The sequence below is a fragment of the Haemaphysalis longicornis genome, unplaced genomic scaffold, assembly GCF_048455015.1.
Source record: "Haemaphysalis longicornis isolate Haplotype H1 unplaced genomic scaffold, Haemaphysalis longicornis Haplotype H1 scaffold_3, whole genome shotgun sequence".
In the NCBI taxonomy this organism is placed as follows: domain Eukaryota; kingdom Metazoa; phylum Arthropoda; class Arachnida; order Ixodida; family Ixodidae; genus Haemaphysalis; species Haemaphysalis longicornis.
Genome location: NW_027526335.1, coordinates 198,694,161 through 198,714,348, shown reverse-complemented (window position 1 = coordinate 198,714,348; position 20,188 = coordinate 198,694,161). Strand labels below are relative to the sequence as shown.

The window sequence follows — 20,188 nt, the reverse complement described above, 5'->3', positions numbered from 1 at the left end:
ATCATTAATATTAACAATGTCACGGGGAAGGTGGTTCCATTCGCGGGATGTACGGGGGAGAAATGAATGACAGAAGGTTTTTGTGTTGCATAATTCAAGACCAACTTTGTGAGAGTGATCAATGCGATGGGAAGTGTACGGGGGTGGTGGAATTAATTTACAGAGTTCCGGGTGGTGATACAATTTATGGAACAGGGTTAGACGAAAAAGCTTTCGACGAGAAGACAACGTAGGTAGGCCAAGTGTATTTCTCATTGCTGTAATGCTTGCACCTCGGTTATAATTGGAGAGAATGAAGCGAATTGCATTGTTCTGTACAAGTTCAAGTGCAGTTGTTAGCATTTCGTGAGTGGTATCCCACATCGGCGCGGCGTACTCTAATTTTGAACGTACTAGTGTTGTAAAAAGCAACAGTTTAAGTTCGGACGGGGCGTTAAAAAAGTTTCGCCTTATATATCCCAGCATACGGTTAGCATTGTTAATAACGTATTCGACGTGAAGGGCCCAGGACAAGTTTGATGTGATGTGAACGCCAAGGTACTTATAAGAGATAACCAATTCTAGAGCGGAATTATTAAGAAAATAAAGAGACGGAGTGGTGTTTGTACGAGATACACGTAGGACTTTACATTTCTTAGTGTTGAGCTCCATTCGCCATTCATGACACCAGTTAGCGATACTAGTAAGATCAGACTGAAGAATTGCGCAATCGTTGTCGGTGTTGATTTCTCGGAAAATGACACAATCATCAGCAAAAAGATGGATTTTAGAAGTTACCAGGGAGGAGAGATCGTTAATGTAAATTAAGAATAACAGCGGCCCCAACACTGACCCCTGAGGTACACCTGAGTGTACGTCTCGTAGGGGTGAGTTGTAGCCGTTTGCTGCAACGAATTGCGAACGATTAGTAAGAAAACATTCAATCCATTTTAGTAGATTATCATCGATATTTAGTTGGCGTAGTTTGTGAAGCAGGAGTTTATGAGAGACCTTGTCAAAAGCCTTGCTAAAGTCCAAAAAAATACAATCTGCATTCGACGAACGATCAAGAATACGGTGAAGACTGTGTGTAAATGTTACCAGTTGAGTTTCACAAGAGTATGATTTCCGGAAGCCGTGCTGTGCCGACGTGAAAAATGAGTTAGATTCAAGAAATTTAACCAGATTAGAAAAAATAACATGTTCGAGCATTTTACAACATGTGCTGGTCAGTGAAATTGGGCGGTAATTAGAGGGATCACATTTATTTCCAGTTTTGTACAGAGGAACCACCTTCCCGATTTTCCACGCGGCGGGTAACGTAAATGTATTTAGTGATTGTTGGAAAATTTTTGTTAGTAGTATAGAACAATAAGCATTTGTATTTTTCAGAAACTTTGCAGTAATTAGGTCAAAACCAGGGGATGAATGATTCTGTAAACCGTCAATTAATTTGGAAATGCCAAGAACATCGACAATCACTGGAGACATGGCAATATATTCGAAATGTTGGACGGCCGGAAACTTATCGACAGTAGTGTTGGAAAAGTTTTTTACGAAAGTGCCGTTTAAGATAGACGCACACATATTAGAAGGCACTGGATTGTTAAAGTCGTCCTCGAGCCCAATATCATCATGAGCGGGTGGATTAATGACGCGCCAAAATTTCTTAATGTTAGTCTTTAGCATAGATGGCAGTACTGTAGATAAGAAAGATTTTTTAGCATATTTTACTGCATGGACGTAAGCATCAGAAGCGACGCGATAAGTATCCCAGCGGGAACTAGTGGGGGACTTTTTGGCTAATCGGTAAAAGCGCTTCTTACTGTTAGAGAGGCGCTTGATATACGAGTTGTACCATGGTGCGTGGGGATAAGATGTAACTACACGATTCGGAATATATTTATCCATTAGTTGGTGAATTTTACTCGAGAATAAATCCCAATTACATTGAACAGACCGGTCATCAAAGTGCAGCAAGAATGAGTCGGTAAAGACTGACAGTTCGTTGTTAATAGCTTCGAAGTTAGCGTTCTTGTAGTCACGAATATATTTTTTGTCTTTTGCTTTTCTTGGGGGGATTGCGTTAATGTGAAACGTCAACAACAAATGATCACTCAATCCAGGGGAATAAGTGACAGATGAAGCAAAATCAGGTCGGTTCGTTAAGATAACGTCTAATGTACTTGCTGTGTTATTTAGCGTTCTAGTCGGTTGTGTTATCAATTGGCTTAAAGAAAATACAGAGCACAAATCTAAAAAATTACTTGCTTCAGTCGAAAACGGCGATAAGTGAGGCGGTTGCGTACTCCAACAAATGTTAGGAAAGTTAAAGTCACCCAGAAGAAAAAGGCACGAGGAAGGATAGCGTGTAGAAATTGCGTTGATTGCGTCATGTAGCTCATTCATAAACGTAATTGAGGAAGAAGGCGGTCGATAGCAAACACCGAAGACTATATTTTGATGGTGAAGCGTCATTGAGGCCCAAATTATTTCTAAATGACTGTTAATATGTACGCACTTGGATGGAATATCTTTTGATATGGCTAAAAGAACGCCTCCGCCTCGACGTTCAGTACGGTCGCAACGATAAATGGAAAAGTGAGAGGCATTGCAAAAAATTTCCGTGTCGCGCACATGTGTGGAAAGCCAAGTTTCTGTTAGCGCAATAATGTGGGCGGAACATGTGTCAATCGCCGATGACAACGACTCATGTTTGTTAAGTACACTTCTTACATTGCAAAAAAGAATGGAAATGTAAATCGGCCTTCAGAGTCACTGAATTTTTATTTAACTAAAGCTGTACCCAACAGACCTGTTAGAACGGTTGCATTTATATCCCTGCGCTGGTTTGAATTCAGTAATTTTATCTGGCCATTCGAACACACAAAAAATATTGTAACCTCTTAGAAAATATGTCGGGGCAGTTCCGTGGTGTTACCATTTTAGAGCATCCAACAAATGCAAGACCCTTATCAAAATTTCAATGTATTGGAATTTGGTCAACGACTTTCTGTGTCCTCCAAGCGTCATGCTACCAGTGAAAGCGATTAAAACTGCTGTTGTAAACTGAATTCCGGAGATCGAGGCTTCCTGATTTGCTTCTAGTTACGATTTTAATGAAGGCCCAAAGCCATAATTTGAAAAGATCGAGCTTGCTACGAACCACGGCGTACAAGTTCATTGTCAATATTGCGGCCTTTGCGAGGTTCCCGATGGATCGCCGCTTTATGGCGTAATAATGAAAACTGACTGCCGCTTCCATGCTATACATTGAACGTTGAGGAACCGAACTACAGCATACCACTCTTGTGTGCGTCTTTTTTGCGCACATACGGCGCGAGAAAGGCAGGAAGCGCGCCCACATTCTGCATTCTCCCGGGCCGCTCAGCGGAGCATCCACACTAGCGGCGCGACGCTGTCGCCACCTACATGTCCATCTGGCGGCTTATAATCTGTAATTCGGCGAACAAAACAATGGCAATGATTACCGCTTGTAAGGTGGCAATTATACACGCCGGTGCAAAACACGGTACAAATCAGGTTTGAAATTATTTTGGCCGTAGAAGCAGTTAGGCGTAATTATCGTTTGATGAAAGGGCAACTTACAAGATACCATAGACTCAGCGTTTCCGTCTAACATTCGCGTTATCCATTAAGCGTGTATAGCTATCAAAGAAAAACAGGTTACAAGGCACATCATTTGCGATGCACAAGGTATCGCACACTGCGGGGTAATAATTCAAAGTACTTGTGGAGTGTCCGTTGAAGCACAGCCCAGAGCAATATAGCCACTTTGCAGTCAACGAAACAGCACCGTGTCAAAATAAAACAAAACATTGCCCCAAGCGTGCCCAGCCAAAAGTGAACGTGGCGGTACGCGAAGAACCGGTGCACACGGAGGAGAGTGCTCAGTGTGGAAAGCTGCCGCATGAAGCGCCGCCACTCTGCCTTGCCTGTCGGAATAATTCGCGTCAAAAGGCCATGATTGGCCAGGAATTGGCCGTAAGGGAGGCTAATGCGCTCGCTGCACGAAACTGTAAATTAGAAACTTAAGCATTTCAATAAAGAATGAGCATAAAATCCCAAACGAAAATAAGAACAGAATTCGGAAGTAGATGTTGGAATAAAAAAATGAGCTTCGCGTTTCGTTTGAGCACCCGGCCGCACGTACCGATGTGGGGCATTGACCATGCATCGGGCCTAAGGAAGACTAATGCTGCCGATACACAATACTGTGCATAAAAACGAACATTTTATTGAGAAACCTGCGTATAATCCCGATCTATTGAGCACAAAGTCTGGCTTACAAAACGACTGTCGTCTGCTCCTGACGTCACTCGCTCCGCGTTGCTAAGAGCCACCACAAGCGCTCGTAAGACTCGGAAACGCCGTGGCGGCGGCGTAACTCACCCAGACCCTGTGCCGCGCACATGGGGGTATGGGGCGACCAAAGGAGATCCGGACGCCCAAAGAAGGAGCTGATTATTAGGAAGCGTGCCGCGCTGACAAGCGACAATGCAATCGCCTAGAAAGAAAATAAGTAGTAGACCAAGCTTTCAACTGCGAAGGAGCGCTCGACGAAGACTGCTGCGGCGGACGATGAAGTATATGAATAGTGAAGACGACACTGTACAAATAAAGCACTTACATACTGTCATGTGTCAGGGAACCCCCTGAGAGAAGATGCATGAAAACCCTTCAAAAAAGAAAAAAATTACGCCCCCCTCCCCTCGCGGGAACCCTGGTGTGATGCGACGATGAAGGGGGTTCTATTGTGCGTTTCCGTTGGGTCGATTACTCGAATTGCGTGAGCAATCGTCCGGTAATGCGAGAGAGAGAGAGAGAGAGAGCAAGCGTAGCGCCGACGACCGTCGACTGAGAGACCGGCCGGAGCGCGGCATTCCGCTTATATGCGCAGCGCGCCCGAAGGAGATGAGACCGCGGAGAGAGAGGGCGCTGCACATGCGCAGAGCGCGCTTGCGCCGCCCACCGGCGGAGTGAGAGTGCGCTGCGCCACGCGCCCGCAGATGTTGGGCGAGAGTGTTCGCTATCGGAGAGAGGAGAGGAGGCTAGCGGAGGAAAGACGCAGCTGTGCGGACGCGGACGACGACGGCGCAGGAAGGACAGGGCCGCCTGCGAGAGACGCTCCTCTCAGCGTCGCATCTAAAAAAATAAAGAAATCCCAATCAATCCAATCAATCAATCAATTAATCAATCAGTCAGTCAGTCAGTCAATCAATCAATCAATCAATCAATCAATCAATCAATCAATCAATCAATCAATCAAATTATTATATTGAAAAAGTTGATTGATTGATTGATTGATTGATCCTTCAGATTAAAAATTTGAATGCCTATGTCTTGGTACGATGTTGCATACATTGCCTCAAATGTGTATTGTACATTTTATCATATGGCTTATGTCCTTACCAGATCAGTCAGTGGACAAACTCAATCGATCGAACGATCGATCGATCGATGAATCAATCAATCAATCCATCCATCCATCCATCCATCCATCCATCCATCCATCCATCCATCCATCCATCCATCCATCCATCAATCAATCAATCAATCACTCAATCAATCAATCAATCAATCAATCAATCAATCAATCAATCAATCAATCAATCAATCAATCAATCAAATTATATCAATGTAGAAGTTGATTGATTTGATTGATTAATTGATTGATTGATTGATTGATTGATTGATTGATTGATTGATTGATTGATTGATTGATTGATTGATTGATTGATTGATTGATTGATTGATTGATTGATTGATTGATCGATCTATTGAGTTTGTCGACTGACTGATCTGGTAAGGACATTAGCCATTTGATAAAATGTACAATACACATTTGAGGCAATGTTTCCAACATCGTACCAAGAATAAAACACGGGAATTCAAATTTTTAATTCGCGCTACCTTTATTTACGGAAACTTGGATTTTCGAAATTAGGGCATATACACTCACGCATTTTTCTGAGTCACGCTTTATCGGCACCGAAGAAGCACATATACCAAAACATTCCACTACAGTGTTGCGTATACACCAACGATGGTGCATTCGAAAGGCGCATGGCGCGCATAGCGCTAAAAATCAAAGCGCAGCTGAAAATAAATAAGCCCTGCAGGACCTATTGGCGCCCGTCTTTTCGCGTCTGTCTCGACAGCAGGCGCCGTGCCTCTAAGTGCGCAAAGATAATGGTCAGCTGGTGATCGCCTGGTGCGGGCCTTTATTTCCGTCCGTGTATCCCGTATAGCCGGCGTGTATTCCACAAAAAGCTCTTGCACCGTGCATATAAGATCGTGCGTTCCGTTTGAAGTTAGCGTACCCGTGTGCGAGTTTTCCGGAGTTGCGAATTATTGGCTGTTCACCTTGCAAATGCCGGAATTCAAACGAGTTGGCCGAAATAACTGACTGCCTAATTCTGCGCATGTACTGTAGGTGCTACTGCCGCGGGAGGCGCTCAGATACGTGCTGCCGGCTTATACAGCCAGCGAGCAAGCATAGTAGAAGAAATCTATGGCGCAAGCGCAACCTCACCAAGGGCCCTATTCTCGACTGCACAAATTGCCGGCAATTCAGACAATTTTCCGGAAGTCTTTTCTGATTGGCTTTCAATTTTGGTCACGTGCTTCCGGTTGACAAAGTGGTTGTGTGTGCTGTCGTCATTTTGACGTTTCATGTCGTCTACGGACACCAGTTCTAAAGTTTGCCTTATTTCTCGTTACTAAAGGCGCATAATTCTTGGCGGGCAATGAAAAACGAGACTAAATGCAGTGGACATGACAACGTAAGCCTGTCTTTGCTATTCAACAACAATACTGCTTGTAATACACACCCCCTCTGTGATTGGCTGAGAAGGCGTGACGTAATTTAAACAGTTGGCAGGAACGATTACGTCATGCATTGGCAACTTCAGCCTGCGTAAAAGTGACGTATTGCTACGTAACAGCTTGAAAATGGCGGCTGTTTTTGTCGCAAAATACAAGCAAAATAGGGCACAATATTGCCTCGGCTTACGGCGACGCGAAATGTGCGGCAATTTGCAGCAGGCGCAGTTTCGCATGCGCGCTGTTTAAAGCATGTTTTCTACCGAAACAAATTATAGTTTCAACTGCTTCCAAGTCAGCGATCATGGAACATACAAATGACATGCAGTATTTTGCTTTTATGTTTGGCAATGAAATAAAAATTATTTGTTTGGCGTAACCGCAACATAAGAGGGCAGTACAAGCCTCTCCATGACAAAGAGAACCCAATGCATGGCATTTGTCCATATTCGTCCCAGTAAGCTGTTGGGTCACATGATCGAACTCATGAGAAAAATAACAATGAAAAGTGACTATTTAGTTCATTACAGCGCTGATTGCAGTCGAGCTTGACGAATGAGTGAATCGGCGACATCGGTGCGCTCCGCGGTTATCAGGCGTAGCGCTTCGCTGCTCTTATGTGTCACAGAAGCGATGGTCGCGGCCGTATTTTTCTGGGATCACGCCATAAACTTGTAACAGCAGCAGACGATGGTGTGGCGGCGGTGGCGGCAGGGAAGGTGATAACGCAACAAAGCTTGCATTTAAGCAGAGAGCCCAGCTATGTTAATAAAAGCGATTGAAAGAAATAAATAGATACGGTAAAAAAACTGTGTGATGTTCTTTAGCTCGACATCCGCCTTTTGCTCGCTTTTGAATCAATGTTACTCGATCGCCTTGTGGTGTTGGCGCCAAATGTGACCTCCAGAAATGTGTTTTTCTTGTCAGCCTCAGCTACCGTCTGAATTTTTATAGTACATGCCAAGTGTTTTTATATCTTTCTTGCACAATATTTGATACCTTGGTAGCGATCTTTATGAGTGACTCGTCAAATTACACTGCATGTCGTCATAGCTATAGGTGCAGCACGTCACTGATTGCTTACGTCGTGCTTACGCAAAAAAACATGGGCGAAATGCCGGCAATTTGTGCAGTCGAGAATAGGGCCCCAAAACGCAGAAAGGCAGCATGGCGTCCGCACGCACCAATATTATAGAAAAATAGCTTCGCGCCCGCCCTACGCTGAACGCCACAATATGTAGCGCATTCGGATTTAACTCTGGCACACTGCTTCATTGAGAGCAGCGCTCCGAACGTTTCGCCCCAAAAGCAACCTACAGTGTGTACTTCAGAAGGACACACTGTATGGCAAGTTGGTGCATAGTTCGTAAAACTTAGAGGGAGATTGAACAATGAGAACAAGCACAAGCGCTCACTCGCAACTAGTTTTATTGGAGGCATTGTCTCATATATAAACACAAAAATTTCACGGGGCATGCGCACAAAGAACACCACGAAAAAAACCCTGGTAAGAAAACTGCAATCAGAGAGCAGGTTTCAGAAATTGAAATTCACTTTGCGCGCAGTAATTCCGATGTCTCACTGATGCACTGGTCCCCTTTCTTCTTGAAGTGAGTCTTCTAAAATATTATAGGATAAATAGAGAAGATTACTATTCTGGGAAAAAGTGAAAACGCAATGGCCAGGGAGCTTTCAAAAGCATTTCAGATCAAGAAGAAAGGGGACCAGTGCGTCAGTGAGACATCGGCATTACAGCGTGCGAGTAAATTTCCAATTTTGGAAGCTGCTGTCTGATTGCAGTTATCTTAGCAGGGTTTTTTCGTGGTGTTCTTGAGCGCATTCTCCGGGAACTGTTTTTGTATATATATGATACGATGCCTCCAACAAAACTAGGGGTGACTGAGCGGTTGTTTTTGTCTTTCTGTCGGCCTTTACAAATCGCACTGCAACCCCCGTATTCAAAAAGCATACTTAACTTAGGCCATAAGAAAGCCTTGCGTAAGTGTTGGAAAAGTAACATAATGAGAAAAGGATGCCATGCTCTTCAAAAGCCTTCCTTAAGGCGCAGTTATCAAAGGCGTATTTTGCGAGGCACGCTAGCCTCCTGCGAACGATGATAGCGCGCTATGCGCCACTCCGCACACGGCATGTGGACGGGAATTGACCTTCGCGCCAATAGGGAAGAACGCTTCCGTGGCGCCAGTTTCCAAGTGCTCGGGTCAGCAAGCTGCGTCCGCGGTGGTCGATACTCGCCGGAAACTTTAGGCATATCATTCCGGCAGAATGCTGATCACCGCTGGCGCTACTACCGCGCATGAATATCTTATGCGTGAATGGTCACCGCAGTATCATCCCCTTTCTCGCATGCGTAACTTGGTTTCCTCGATTGTTTCAATTCGGGCAAGCGGCGACAAATGTAGGTGTACCTGCCGGCATCGTTCTACGCGCGGAGGCAGCGCCATGGTGCAGGCGAAGGCCGCATCACGCGCTGGCCGGGCTGGCGGGCCTATGGAGTTTCATACTACAGTCAAACCTGGTTTTAGCGAACTGCAATATGCGCCCCTAATAGTTCGATGTATCCAATAGTTCGAATTAGCCGAACCCGCCAAGAACGAGTCTTTTGTTACGAGTTCGCAATACGCGGCCCCCCACCCCCAACCCCCTCCTCCTGCCATCCCCGTATGCAGAAAGGAACATAATGAAGCATGCCATTACCATACACAAAACTATCTATTTATTGCAAAGAATAAGGCTACTTTTCCCAGTAACTACTTACTTTCCCGAAAAGCGGTGATTCTTGTTTTCACTTTCGATTTGGCAACGTCACCTTTGAGAACGTCGCTACATGTGATAAGATTTGCATCAGTTGCAGTCCGTGTCCTTCAATATCGAAACAATATTGATGGAGCACATTTACCGCCGAAAGCCCTTCATTAACCATTGGACGGCTTACACTCGCGACATCCTCCACCCCTTCGGTGCTTCCAGCAGCAGCCGCAGCTATGACATCGGCGACGGTGTCGGTGTCCGAGGGGCTCACAGTGAGCGCAACGTCGTCGCCGACGCTCAGGCAATCCTCGAAGGGCACCCCTTTCAGCACAACATGGGGAACGTTGGCGGGCTCTTCCCAGAGTTCACCGGTGCTTCTATTTTGGTCCGGACTCGCTGACTGGGCGGGTTTAATTATGAGACAGGCTCGTCGGAAACAGTTACGGAATCCGAGGCCATGCATTTTGGCGGCAACTCTAGGCATGCCGAGTTCGATATATCAGATGTGAACTTCGTTATAAGAATTATATGTTTCGCGTGTATTTTCGTAACTAACCTTTCGTTGTACGATATATAGTATAAGTCGCTCTATCCGGGTTCGTTATAGTCGGGTTTGACTGTAATATACACTACAGGGAAATCTGGCGCCACTGTCTAGGGGAGCGGCGCTACAGCGAGTGTTCCGTCATGTACCGGGCAGGCACGTTCCACTTGTCCATGGGATGGCTCACGAACAGGCTTGAAAGTTGACTCTGGCTGCAAGAAAGCCACACTAATACTGCAGAATAGTGCTCGAATTTGCCTGTTATAAAAACAACGGTCCAGAGAGATTTATTTGTCAGGGATCATTTAGAAGCCCAATGTAAGATGCACAAGGGAAGGGTGTTACCGTTTTTTGTGGATTTTTGCTTTGGGAAGAAAAATAAACCATGTTGCCGACCAAGCCAAGTTGACCAGCAACGTCGCTAGCTGCAATGGCGCCACCAACAGCGGCCCGTAATTGCAGCGTTAGATTTCCCTGTAGTGTATATTAAACTCTATGTGCGGGCCGTTGTGCGGGTGTACGGCCGCGTCAGTGTGGCAGGCGTGTGCGCGGCTCATTTTTGCTCGCAGAAAGCGCTTTATTGTGTACAACTTTATCAATAACTTGCGAATAACGTTCCAAAGCGAACACCTCAGCAAAGCTACCGTAGTAGTCTGCAGTGCTGGTAGGGAAAAGGCGCACTTAAGGTACGTCGTCTGCAGTGCTGGTAGGGCAAGGCGCACTTAAGTTAGGTCGGGAGCTACCTTAGGTAGCGCTTACTTTTCGGTCGGATGAGTTCCCGAAAAGGCGCCCTTTGAGCATAAGTGTGGTTCTTGAAAGGCGTTAAAGCGCCGAAAAGTGTCCGAAGGGAAAATGCTTTCTGAAGGTAGGTTTGTGAATACGTGGGTAAGTTTGCAGCAAACTTACAGTTGCTTCTACGCGTGATGTCCTTCCGCGGGACTTTCGTTATTGCGGGAGCACTGGATGCTCCAGATCACGTGGTCCAGATGATTGAAATTCTCCCAGGGATACATCGACACAGGGCGACAGAAGTACAGAGGACAAAGGAGCGCATGCGGAAAGAAGCGAGGTAAAACTCAGAAGGCAGCTGGTGGCTCTGGCTTCAGAGAGCTGCCCGCCTGCTGCCCGTGAAGCGACGGCTGTAACAGCTGCACAGCGCCTCCTGCCTTCGATGGGCTTGTCGCGCAACGTCTCAGAGTAAAATAGAGTCGCACCGACCAGACGCAAAAAAAAACGGATGGAATGGAAATAAGACAGTCCAGATACATGCACCGTTGTACAATTAAAAACTACCGACAGCCAACACAGTGATACAGCGAGCAAAGCGTGACCTCTGAAACAGTTAGAACGCAAATCATGGTGGACGAGTTGTGAGAGGGGAGCCGTCTTTTTCGGGCGTCTGAAGCCGGAGCACGGTACGCGCTTCGGGCATACCCCACGTTCGCGAGGGTGGTGGATGTGATTCTCGCACATGCATTAAAATCAGTGAAAGGATTTTCATTGCTTTATTTCTTTCGGGCCAACAATATTATTTTTTCATATATCCCCGCAGTAGCGTGCCAACGTTCATAGTGGGTTCTTTGTAGGCGTGGTGTTTTTACACGGTGCTTGCCTAATTCATCATAGCCTGTTGTTGATACGGCGCTCTGGATCAGTTACGCTTTTTTATTTTGAAGGGTTGCGACAGTGCAGTTTGGACACTGGGCTTGTAATTACAGTTCCGCAATATCTGGCGACGCTTCCGGAGACGTTGTTTGCTTGCTTTACACGCAAGTGGCATTTTGGCGTGACGTCAATTTATTTCTGTAGCTCTGTACGGTGTTCAGGATTTCATTTCAACTCGCCTCGGTGGCTCAGCGGCTAATGCGTCGTGCTGCTGAGCACGAGGTCCTGGGTTCGATTCCCGGCCGTGGCTTCCGCATTTGTAATGGAGGCGAAAGACAAAAACGCCCTCTTGCACGAGATTTCGGCGCACGATAAAGACCCCCAGGTGGTCGAAAAAAATCCGGAGCCCTGCACTACGGCGCGCAACATCGCCTGCGCTGCATCGGCGCGTAAAACCTCATAATCAACCTATCGATTTCATTTTACACTGTCTGCGCGCTCCACCGTTGTCTCCGGAGCGCAGATTGTCGTACGGCCGCTCCGTATTGTATGTGAAAATGTACAAACCCAGACGTGTTTTGTCTACCGACGCCTTGTATCTGGTGGTATGGATTGTTGTCCCGCCACTATTAGAGAAATTTCGGACATTGCCTGCTACTTTCTTCTAGCAAAAGTCCATAGGCAGCGTAAATTTTATTCCGTAGCTTCATTTGTACGCTCTGTTGTAAAGAAGAAAGGGCTAAGATACCGGCTGAAGTGCTATCAGTGATCCTTATAACGTATCCAGGCGCGAAAAAAATGTCCTTGTACCTGCTGTATGCCAATGTATAGAAACAAGCTTTCCTATCATCCGTCGGGCATTTTTATCATGATCCGTGGCTTAGGGGGCTCTACCGTACCGTATAAGTATTTTAGCTTTGCTATTAACGTATGGTAGTGTAATTTCTCAAAGATCCCGATCGGACTGCTTGGTTATTATTGCAAGTAATGTCTTTCTTGCGAATAATGCAACGCATATAATCTTTCAACGACGAAGTGCCGTCGGGAAGGCGTCCTCAAACCGGGCTCTATTGCCTCCGTCATGCGTGGTAGCGTGGGGAAGAGCGGACAGCAAAAGTTGCCGCTGTTGTGCTGGCGACAAGACGCTGAAGGCAACCAAACTGATTTACTTCATGACGAGAGATGAGCCTAAGCCACAAAGGAACAATACCCTTACGAGGGAGCAGAACTCGACAGGGCGACAGCATGAATTCGCTGCTTCAAAACGAATGCGAACTATCCTCCGAAAGGGTGGTTTTATACACAATAGCCATACCGGCTGCGCAGTAATCACAACGCTACGGTGCACATGGCCCGGAAATAGTGCAGGCACACACAACACTGTTTCCAGAGTTCGTGAGGGGCTGGCAGTAGCGGCACTCATTGATACTGAGAAAGGGAAAGAGGAGATCACATCTGCCGCGTGCGCCTGACCGGGGCAGGTCTCTACATTAAGATCCGTGTGCAGCCGTCGACGTTGTCACCGACTGCGAGGCGCCCACGCGCCGGCCATTCTCCGGCAAGCTCTTACCTGTCAGACGTTGCTTCCTTGTGCAGAAGCAGAGCACTTCGCAAGTTGCAGCACGCGCGAATATGCTAGCGGCGTACAGATTCGTAATCATTCTATTGAGAAGTTAAACTTTGAGGTAGCTGCATTGAACATTTCCACAGTATAGAATGGTTGAAACGCTTTACAAACAGTAACAAATTGAGCATTGACAAGTCCTGAAGTAGGTGTAAAAAAGCCGTAAAGGTAGAGTATGCCAAATTGGGTGCTCAAAGGGTGCGCGAAGACGGAAACGAAGAACGTTCGCGAGAATCATTTATATCCCGTACATCACGAGACTGGAACCACCTTCCTGCAGAAGTGGTATCGATTACTGATAACCATTTTTTTCACGATGCCCTTCCTAACATTGTATATTTAGGTGAATTTATCGTTACATAACAAACTGATTGCTTTATTTGCGTTTGTATTATATCTGACTGCTCTTGTTATTTACCTAAATTGTTTATTTACTTGAACTGAATGTATCTTTATATAACAAACTGATTGCTTTATTTGCGTTTGTATTGTAACTGACTGATTTTTATTGTGTTTGTATTGTAGATTGTAACCACTCTCCTCCGTAATGCCTTCCGGCCCTGAGGGTAAATAAATAAATGAAAATATAAATAAATAAACAACACGCTGAAAAAAGAAAAACGTGCATGTGTGATGTTTTTTTTTTCATTTGTTCTCACCGTGTGACGCTGTTTGATTCACTACACGTGCTCACCACCTACCCCGGCCTTCCATAATTACGCAATATATCCCTATAGTTAGACATTGTACTTCTTTCCCTTGACAATGAGTTCATCGGTTCAGTGAGACGACTGAGTGCAATAAAGAAGACACTCAACAAGTGACCACATATCGAATACCACTGACCGCGAATAGCCGGGAGTGGTCACTCGACGCCAGTGTAAGTGACACGTCCTCTGCCAGAGGGGCAGTCGTGGTTCTCTTCTATCGGATAATGAGAGTGGGAGATTTAGTAGTCCGCGCAAGTGAATAACGAATGCGAGCAATTAGTGTTACTGACGGAAAGGGGCTAATTGGAATGGTAATTTTTGCAATCCTATTTTTTTCAGGACCCGTTCGCGCGGGCTTCTGAGACTGGAAACAAATGCATGATTGACCCCAAGGGCAGGATGATCTGCCTGTACCTGTACGATGGGCTCCTCACGGTCATCCCGTTGGATAGAGACACCAGTGAACTGAAGGCCTTCACTATCAGGTAGCAAATACCCTTGGAGAAGCCATGCCTCGCTCTGCTGCTTAGAATGACAGCTATCTGCACGCCGGCAATGCGTAACCTTCCAGCTTTTTTTCCACGCCAAAGTATGCCACACTACAGTGGTTGTCTTTGCAGTTTAGCTAATGGGTTTATGCTTGTTACATTTTAGTGCACCGCACTTTGTCGACCGCTGCTGCAGGATGAAGGGGGCGTTATCCTCGTTACCGAGCCAACGAAGGGAGAATCAAAGATAGAAAGAAAGCAGAGGGGGAAAGGGTGGCGAAATTGTGAGGGGGAGAGTGGGAGACATGCTGGGCGGTGGCGACGCGCTGCGAGTTGACACTATAACTGTGCGTGCCGTCGTGGGAAAGACGATGACGCGCTCACTCCATGAGACGCAGTTCGCGGTCTCTTTCCGCGACTCTGATTGCGATCACTTCCTCAGGCGCAGTTTGCGCCACGGACGCCGAGTCTTACCATCGCTAACATATGCGCGGGAGGTTCAAACACGATTTACGACAACATGCTCGGTGGTTGCGACGCAACGGCATAGTAGTCCACGCCTCCATGCGTTCGCTCACCATGCGATCGCTTCCTGAGCAGCAGCTATGCGCCGTGACTCGGAAGACTGTAGTTCCCACTGCACACAAATTTAGCATTACGAAGTATAGTAATTGTCAGCCAATATTTGGCCTTTCTGGAGTAGCGATACGCCAAAACTGCAAAACTGGATTCTTGTGGCTTACTTAATTCCACTTGCTGAGAACCGCTGTCAATTTGCTAAGTTCCTACTGGTGCATGGCGTACAAACAGATGGAAGAAGACATACTTCAAAGAACAGTAATGTCACAATAGAAGTTTCTCTATATTGACACGGAACTCATATATATGCGGAAAATATCCCAAAAGATCATGACCTAAGTAAGACAACGACGATGACGACAGCGAAGTGGCTGGGGCGGGCGCTCTAATGGCCGCCATGTAAATACTGTAGACAGATCGTTCTACCATTTAATACATCGCTTCATGTTCAACCATGGTTCAAGTCATTTGCGCTGCCGCTATGTGACAGTATACATAGATTAGCTTACCGAAAACACGAAGATCTAGCCATAAGCACAGCGTTTTTTTTTAAATAACGTAGAAAACAGCGAAAACGTGAAAACGGGTGCCGCAACAAGTGTCTATAGCACGCAAATTGCACCGGAAGAGCTTAAAGGGACACTGAAGTGATTTGTAATTATTGCGGGATTACTAGCGCAAATTGTAGTTTGGAATCTCTAGGCCATGTTTCGACCACTCTACCTGCATTTACGCGACTTTATTCACTAGGAAAATCAACTCACAAATTCTGTCCTCGTCTCCTAATCCTGGCCAATTTTTTGTGTGGCGTTTTGTTCACGTCACAACAAAGTGACTTGGCTTGACTGCTCTACTTCATGGCCCGCCGACCCTCCAACAGAGTTAGTCGGGCCAGAGTTTATTCGGCCGGCCGACAGCGGGTCGTCGCAATTAATTCGCTCAACTGAAATTAGGCGATGACACAGTTTCCGCCAGGAGGAATGTGCCTTTAGTTTTTTCGTTTCTAGACTGTATCAAGCTATAAGTTCAAACAGTACCACACAAGTGCACATGCCACGCTTTGCTGACCAGTACGGAACTAGAAAAATGTAAGGACAATTGAAGGCGTTTGAAAAGTAATTTTGGTTATGATAGGTCTAAGGAAATAAAATCAACCGAAACTTCTACCGCACAGCATAAAACCAGGGTGCAGGAAGCCCTTTTTTTCGCTGGGTGAACAAGCACAGCTGTCTGCACCACTACACATCTGCGAATGCTTTTTCGTCTGAGAAATGCAGCCGCTACAGTGAGATATTGTATGAATTTAGGGGACGCTTACTGCAGGAGCGCTACTCATGAAATATTCATCTAAGCAGCTTGAAATGCTAAACCTAGATTAATATGTAAACTGGCTACACATTATATATATTCTTTGTTTCAGGTACGGCCAGTACTGGCTCGTGCCCGAGCAGTCTGGAGCATAGCGTTTCATACTATAACAACTAGAGAGGAATCTGGCGCTGCGATCGTCCGCTGCAACGGGCGTGATGCGTAGTTCTGTATTTGGATTGTCACTTCATGGCTTGCGGAAGTTATTATGGATTGAATCGTGCAGCCAGTTTTGTTTTCCTTTTGGACTTGCATGAACCCCTATTTTATAAGGACGGTTCAACCATACGTTTTTCCTTGAACTGGATGCTGCACGTGCACTGACCCGCCGTGAGTGAAAATGTTTTGTAGCTACAGTTGTAAATCGGGCGGGTAATGAGTTCATTGCCGGAACAACGAGCACGAAAACAGAAATGACGGGGCTGTATGCTTCGAAGTTGCCTGTGAATTAGGGGTTACGGCGCTGCTCATTCGGAAGAGCAATGTATTTTCGAAGACGATGGCGGTTGCGAACTGCTTCGAACGGCCACAAGTTTCATTAGAGCGCTGGGTCCTACGGCAAAGACTAGCAGTACCGGCGGCTGATAGGAACGCAGCTTGATAAATGTCCCTATTTCAGGCTAGAATAACTTCCTGAAAGGTAATCGTTTTTAATATCACAAAACTTTTCTTACTATTACAGACTACAAGCTCCGAAACTTTTACAATTATGTTTTAAACAATTCCGCGTCCTGCGGAAGTGTGCGGCAAATTGCAAGCCTGCTCCACAAACCTCCTCGACTTCACGTCTGCTTATTCTTTGAACGTTCCGTTTTATTTTTATAAAAACAGTTTTTGGTCACAAACGTTTTTGTTCGTAATATAATTTGTAAGCGGCGAACCGGGCAATAAGAGTTTTTTTTTTTTCACAAAACACAGTTCGCGCAGCCTCAGGCCCGTTTCGATCCTACGCAATCCGGCTCTACACTCTTAGGCAAAAAGGACTAAAATAGGGACTAAAATACAGCCGTTAGTCTTCGCGGGCGACCGTTCATCTTCAAGGGGAGTATCTGCGGCAGAGTACGTGCCGTGTGCATAAATTCGGACTAACTGTTCGTCCCCGCCGATCTATAAGGAGTAACGGGAAGACGAAACGCATGCAGTTAGTCTCTTTGCTGCGTCGTTAATCCCCTAATGGCGTCGTCGTTGCCCTTCTGCGAACAGTTTCATATTTCCAAAACACAAGCCATTGCAGTCACTGGGCGCTTTAGATGGTGCCACGGGAGAAAATTTTGATGTTAGTTATAATAAAATCGCCTAGGGTTAGTAGAGCGGCGGGTAATGACAAGGAGCGGCGAAGCGCGATTGTCATACGCTTCTCGGCGAGGTTATGTTGATACGCTGTGTTGCATACGATTCGTGCGAGGTAATAACGGCCAATGAAAGCTTTCAAGCGCCTTAACAGTGGCGCAAAAATTAGTAATAATAGCAAAAGTGGATTCCTGAGCGTAATGAATATGTATGTGTTTAACAGACGAGAAAAAACGCATGTTGCTGATGACAACTGCAAAACAAAAATGCTCGCTACAGGTAAGCGTCTCGAAGTTATCTTTTACACTCGGTACATAATTGCCTTGGGCACCAAAGCTATGACAATGCTGCAACTGCTGTAAAACCCGCTTGCATTTCCCAGTCGCAATCGTCTACCGACGCGAATTTGAAGAATTCAAGCTAAGCAACACCGAATTCGCTTTCGCCGATGCAGGAAAATATGGCCTGTTTCCTTATTCTGACACTCACACAGACGACACCTTTCACATACGTTACATAGAGCACTTAACATATGTATCGAACACTAAGAAAGCATTTAGCTTGCGCATAATTTGTGCGGAAACAAATGAGTCGTCCGATCGCCCAGCCACCTATCTCAACTAGACGACGACGAGTTGATTGTTAATTACGAGAAAAACTATGGTTGTGAGGTTCTACTTCGAATCGAACTGAGCAATAGTCCCTAAACCTAGCAAAGCGCTAAGCGCAAGGCGCAAAACGCGGTCACGTTCGCTTGCACAGATAGAAATTCGGGCACCAGTTGCAATGGATCTGTTGTTATGCACAGAACTACACGCTGTACACTTGAATATTATCTATCACAGTTTCCACCCGGCGGCGTGGTCTAGTGGATAGCGCGTCGGGTTCCTTGAGTATATATACCCGAGCGTCAGGGGTTCGATTCCTGCCGGTGCCGAAATGTGTTTCTTTTTTCTGCACTCTACGCAGTTCGTCCTTGGGGAGTATCGGGACGGACCATCCGGGTGGGGGACTAACCCGTTCGTCCCCTCGCAGTTAGTCCCCAAAGGGACTAATGATTGTGGCAGAGGCCGTTAGTCCCCGAAAGGACGAACTTTTAGTCCTTTTTGCCTAAGAGTGTAGAACTACCCATCATTCCCATCGAAGCGGAAGCACCGACTCGGTGTTCGCGCTGGAACTAGCGACAGTTTCCCCAGTAGTTATCATTGTATGAAACTCAATAGTATCGAGTGGTAGGCATGTTAATTGTGCAAGTCGCAAGTTCGAATCCCCGAGAGCGAATGTTTTTTAAGTTGATTTTTCTGTTTCTGGCCAGTGTTTTCAATAGTGAATATACCATTTTTGCGGTGTAACGATCATTGCTCCACCAGCGAGTTCGCAGAACGCGCACAGACTGACACTGTCGCGCTAGCCAGTTCTCGTTGTCTCGCTGTTCCCGTAAGCACCGAATGCTAGCGGTCAGTTGACACAGTCCAGAATCAGCCGACACTTGGACAAGTGCGAACACGCTTTCTACGATACAGGCATGAGTCTGGCAAGTTCCAAAGATGGGGGAAACGCAGATCTCATTTCAGCGTCTTCGGTGACGCGGAGGGCGTTCTTCCACTGCGTACGCCTCTGCTAGTCATAGCTACGATTTGAAGCTGTGCTTGTAGGCTTATCTGACGCATTTTACAGCCGACAACATGGCAGAAGTGCGGTATGCCAATTACTGAGATATCGATAATGCCCATACAACAATAATGTCGGATGCCAGCATGTTATTTCGTAGAACCGAAACCAAAATTTTGTTTGAATTCTAATCTTGGACATCGTCCAATCACGAAGCACCGTTTACTGACGTCACTGCTGTTAGTTTGTGCGGCTGCCGCAAACAGAGCACAGTACTTTTTCTTCGTTCAGGCTTTTTAAAATAACTACCGCCTTATTGCCCGGATAAACGATGAAAAGTGTGTTTATTTGAGCCAGTCTACTCAGTTCCAAGCAAAAACAGGAGCTGGGCAAATTCACGTCAGTGCGCATTTAAACGGTCTGTCGTGCGCAACATCTTTCCTGGCTGCCGCTAGATGGCGGTACCCGTCCATACTTGGGGCGGCGATCGATTGATTGTGGGGTTTAACGGGCCGACATAACGCCGGCGATGAGGCGCGCCGTAGTGTATGTAACTGCTGCTGTCAGTTTGAAAAGGCTCTAAAAAGGTGCTTTATGCTTTTTGTAACCTCAAGAAAGAAATATGATGCAGAATTAACATGTGTTGTGCATTACAGACGGTCTTGAAGGCAAGGAAATGATAGCTTACTTCTGCCCGCCGAAATCATGCAAAACCAATTTGTACTTTCGATGATTACTATAAGTAGCAATTTAGCGTCTTACTAGGCACTTTGTA

The 20,188-nt window shown here is 46.0% G+C and overlaps 1 protein-coding gene across 1 annotated transcript in view; it reads left to right on the top strand.

Annotated features, from left to right (window-relative positions):
• LOC144173646 (DNA damage-binding protein 1-like) overlaps window positions 1–20,188 on the top strand; it is a 113,094-nt gene that overhangs the window by 11,400 nt on the left and 81,506 nt on the right. The window contains exon 4 of the mRNA XM_077701981.1: window positions 14,417–14,562. Coding sequence (XP_077558107.1) covers window positions 14,417–14,562 — 146 coding nt within the window. The remainder of the gene's footprint in view (window positions 1–14,416; window positions 14,563–20,188) is intronic.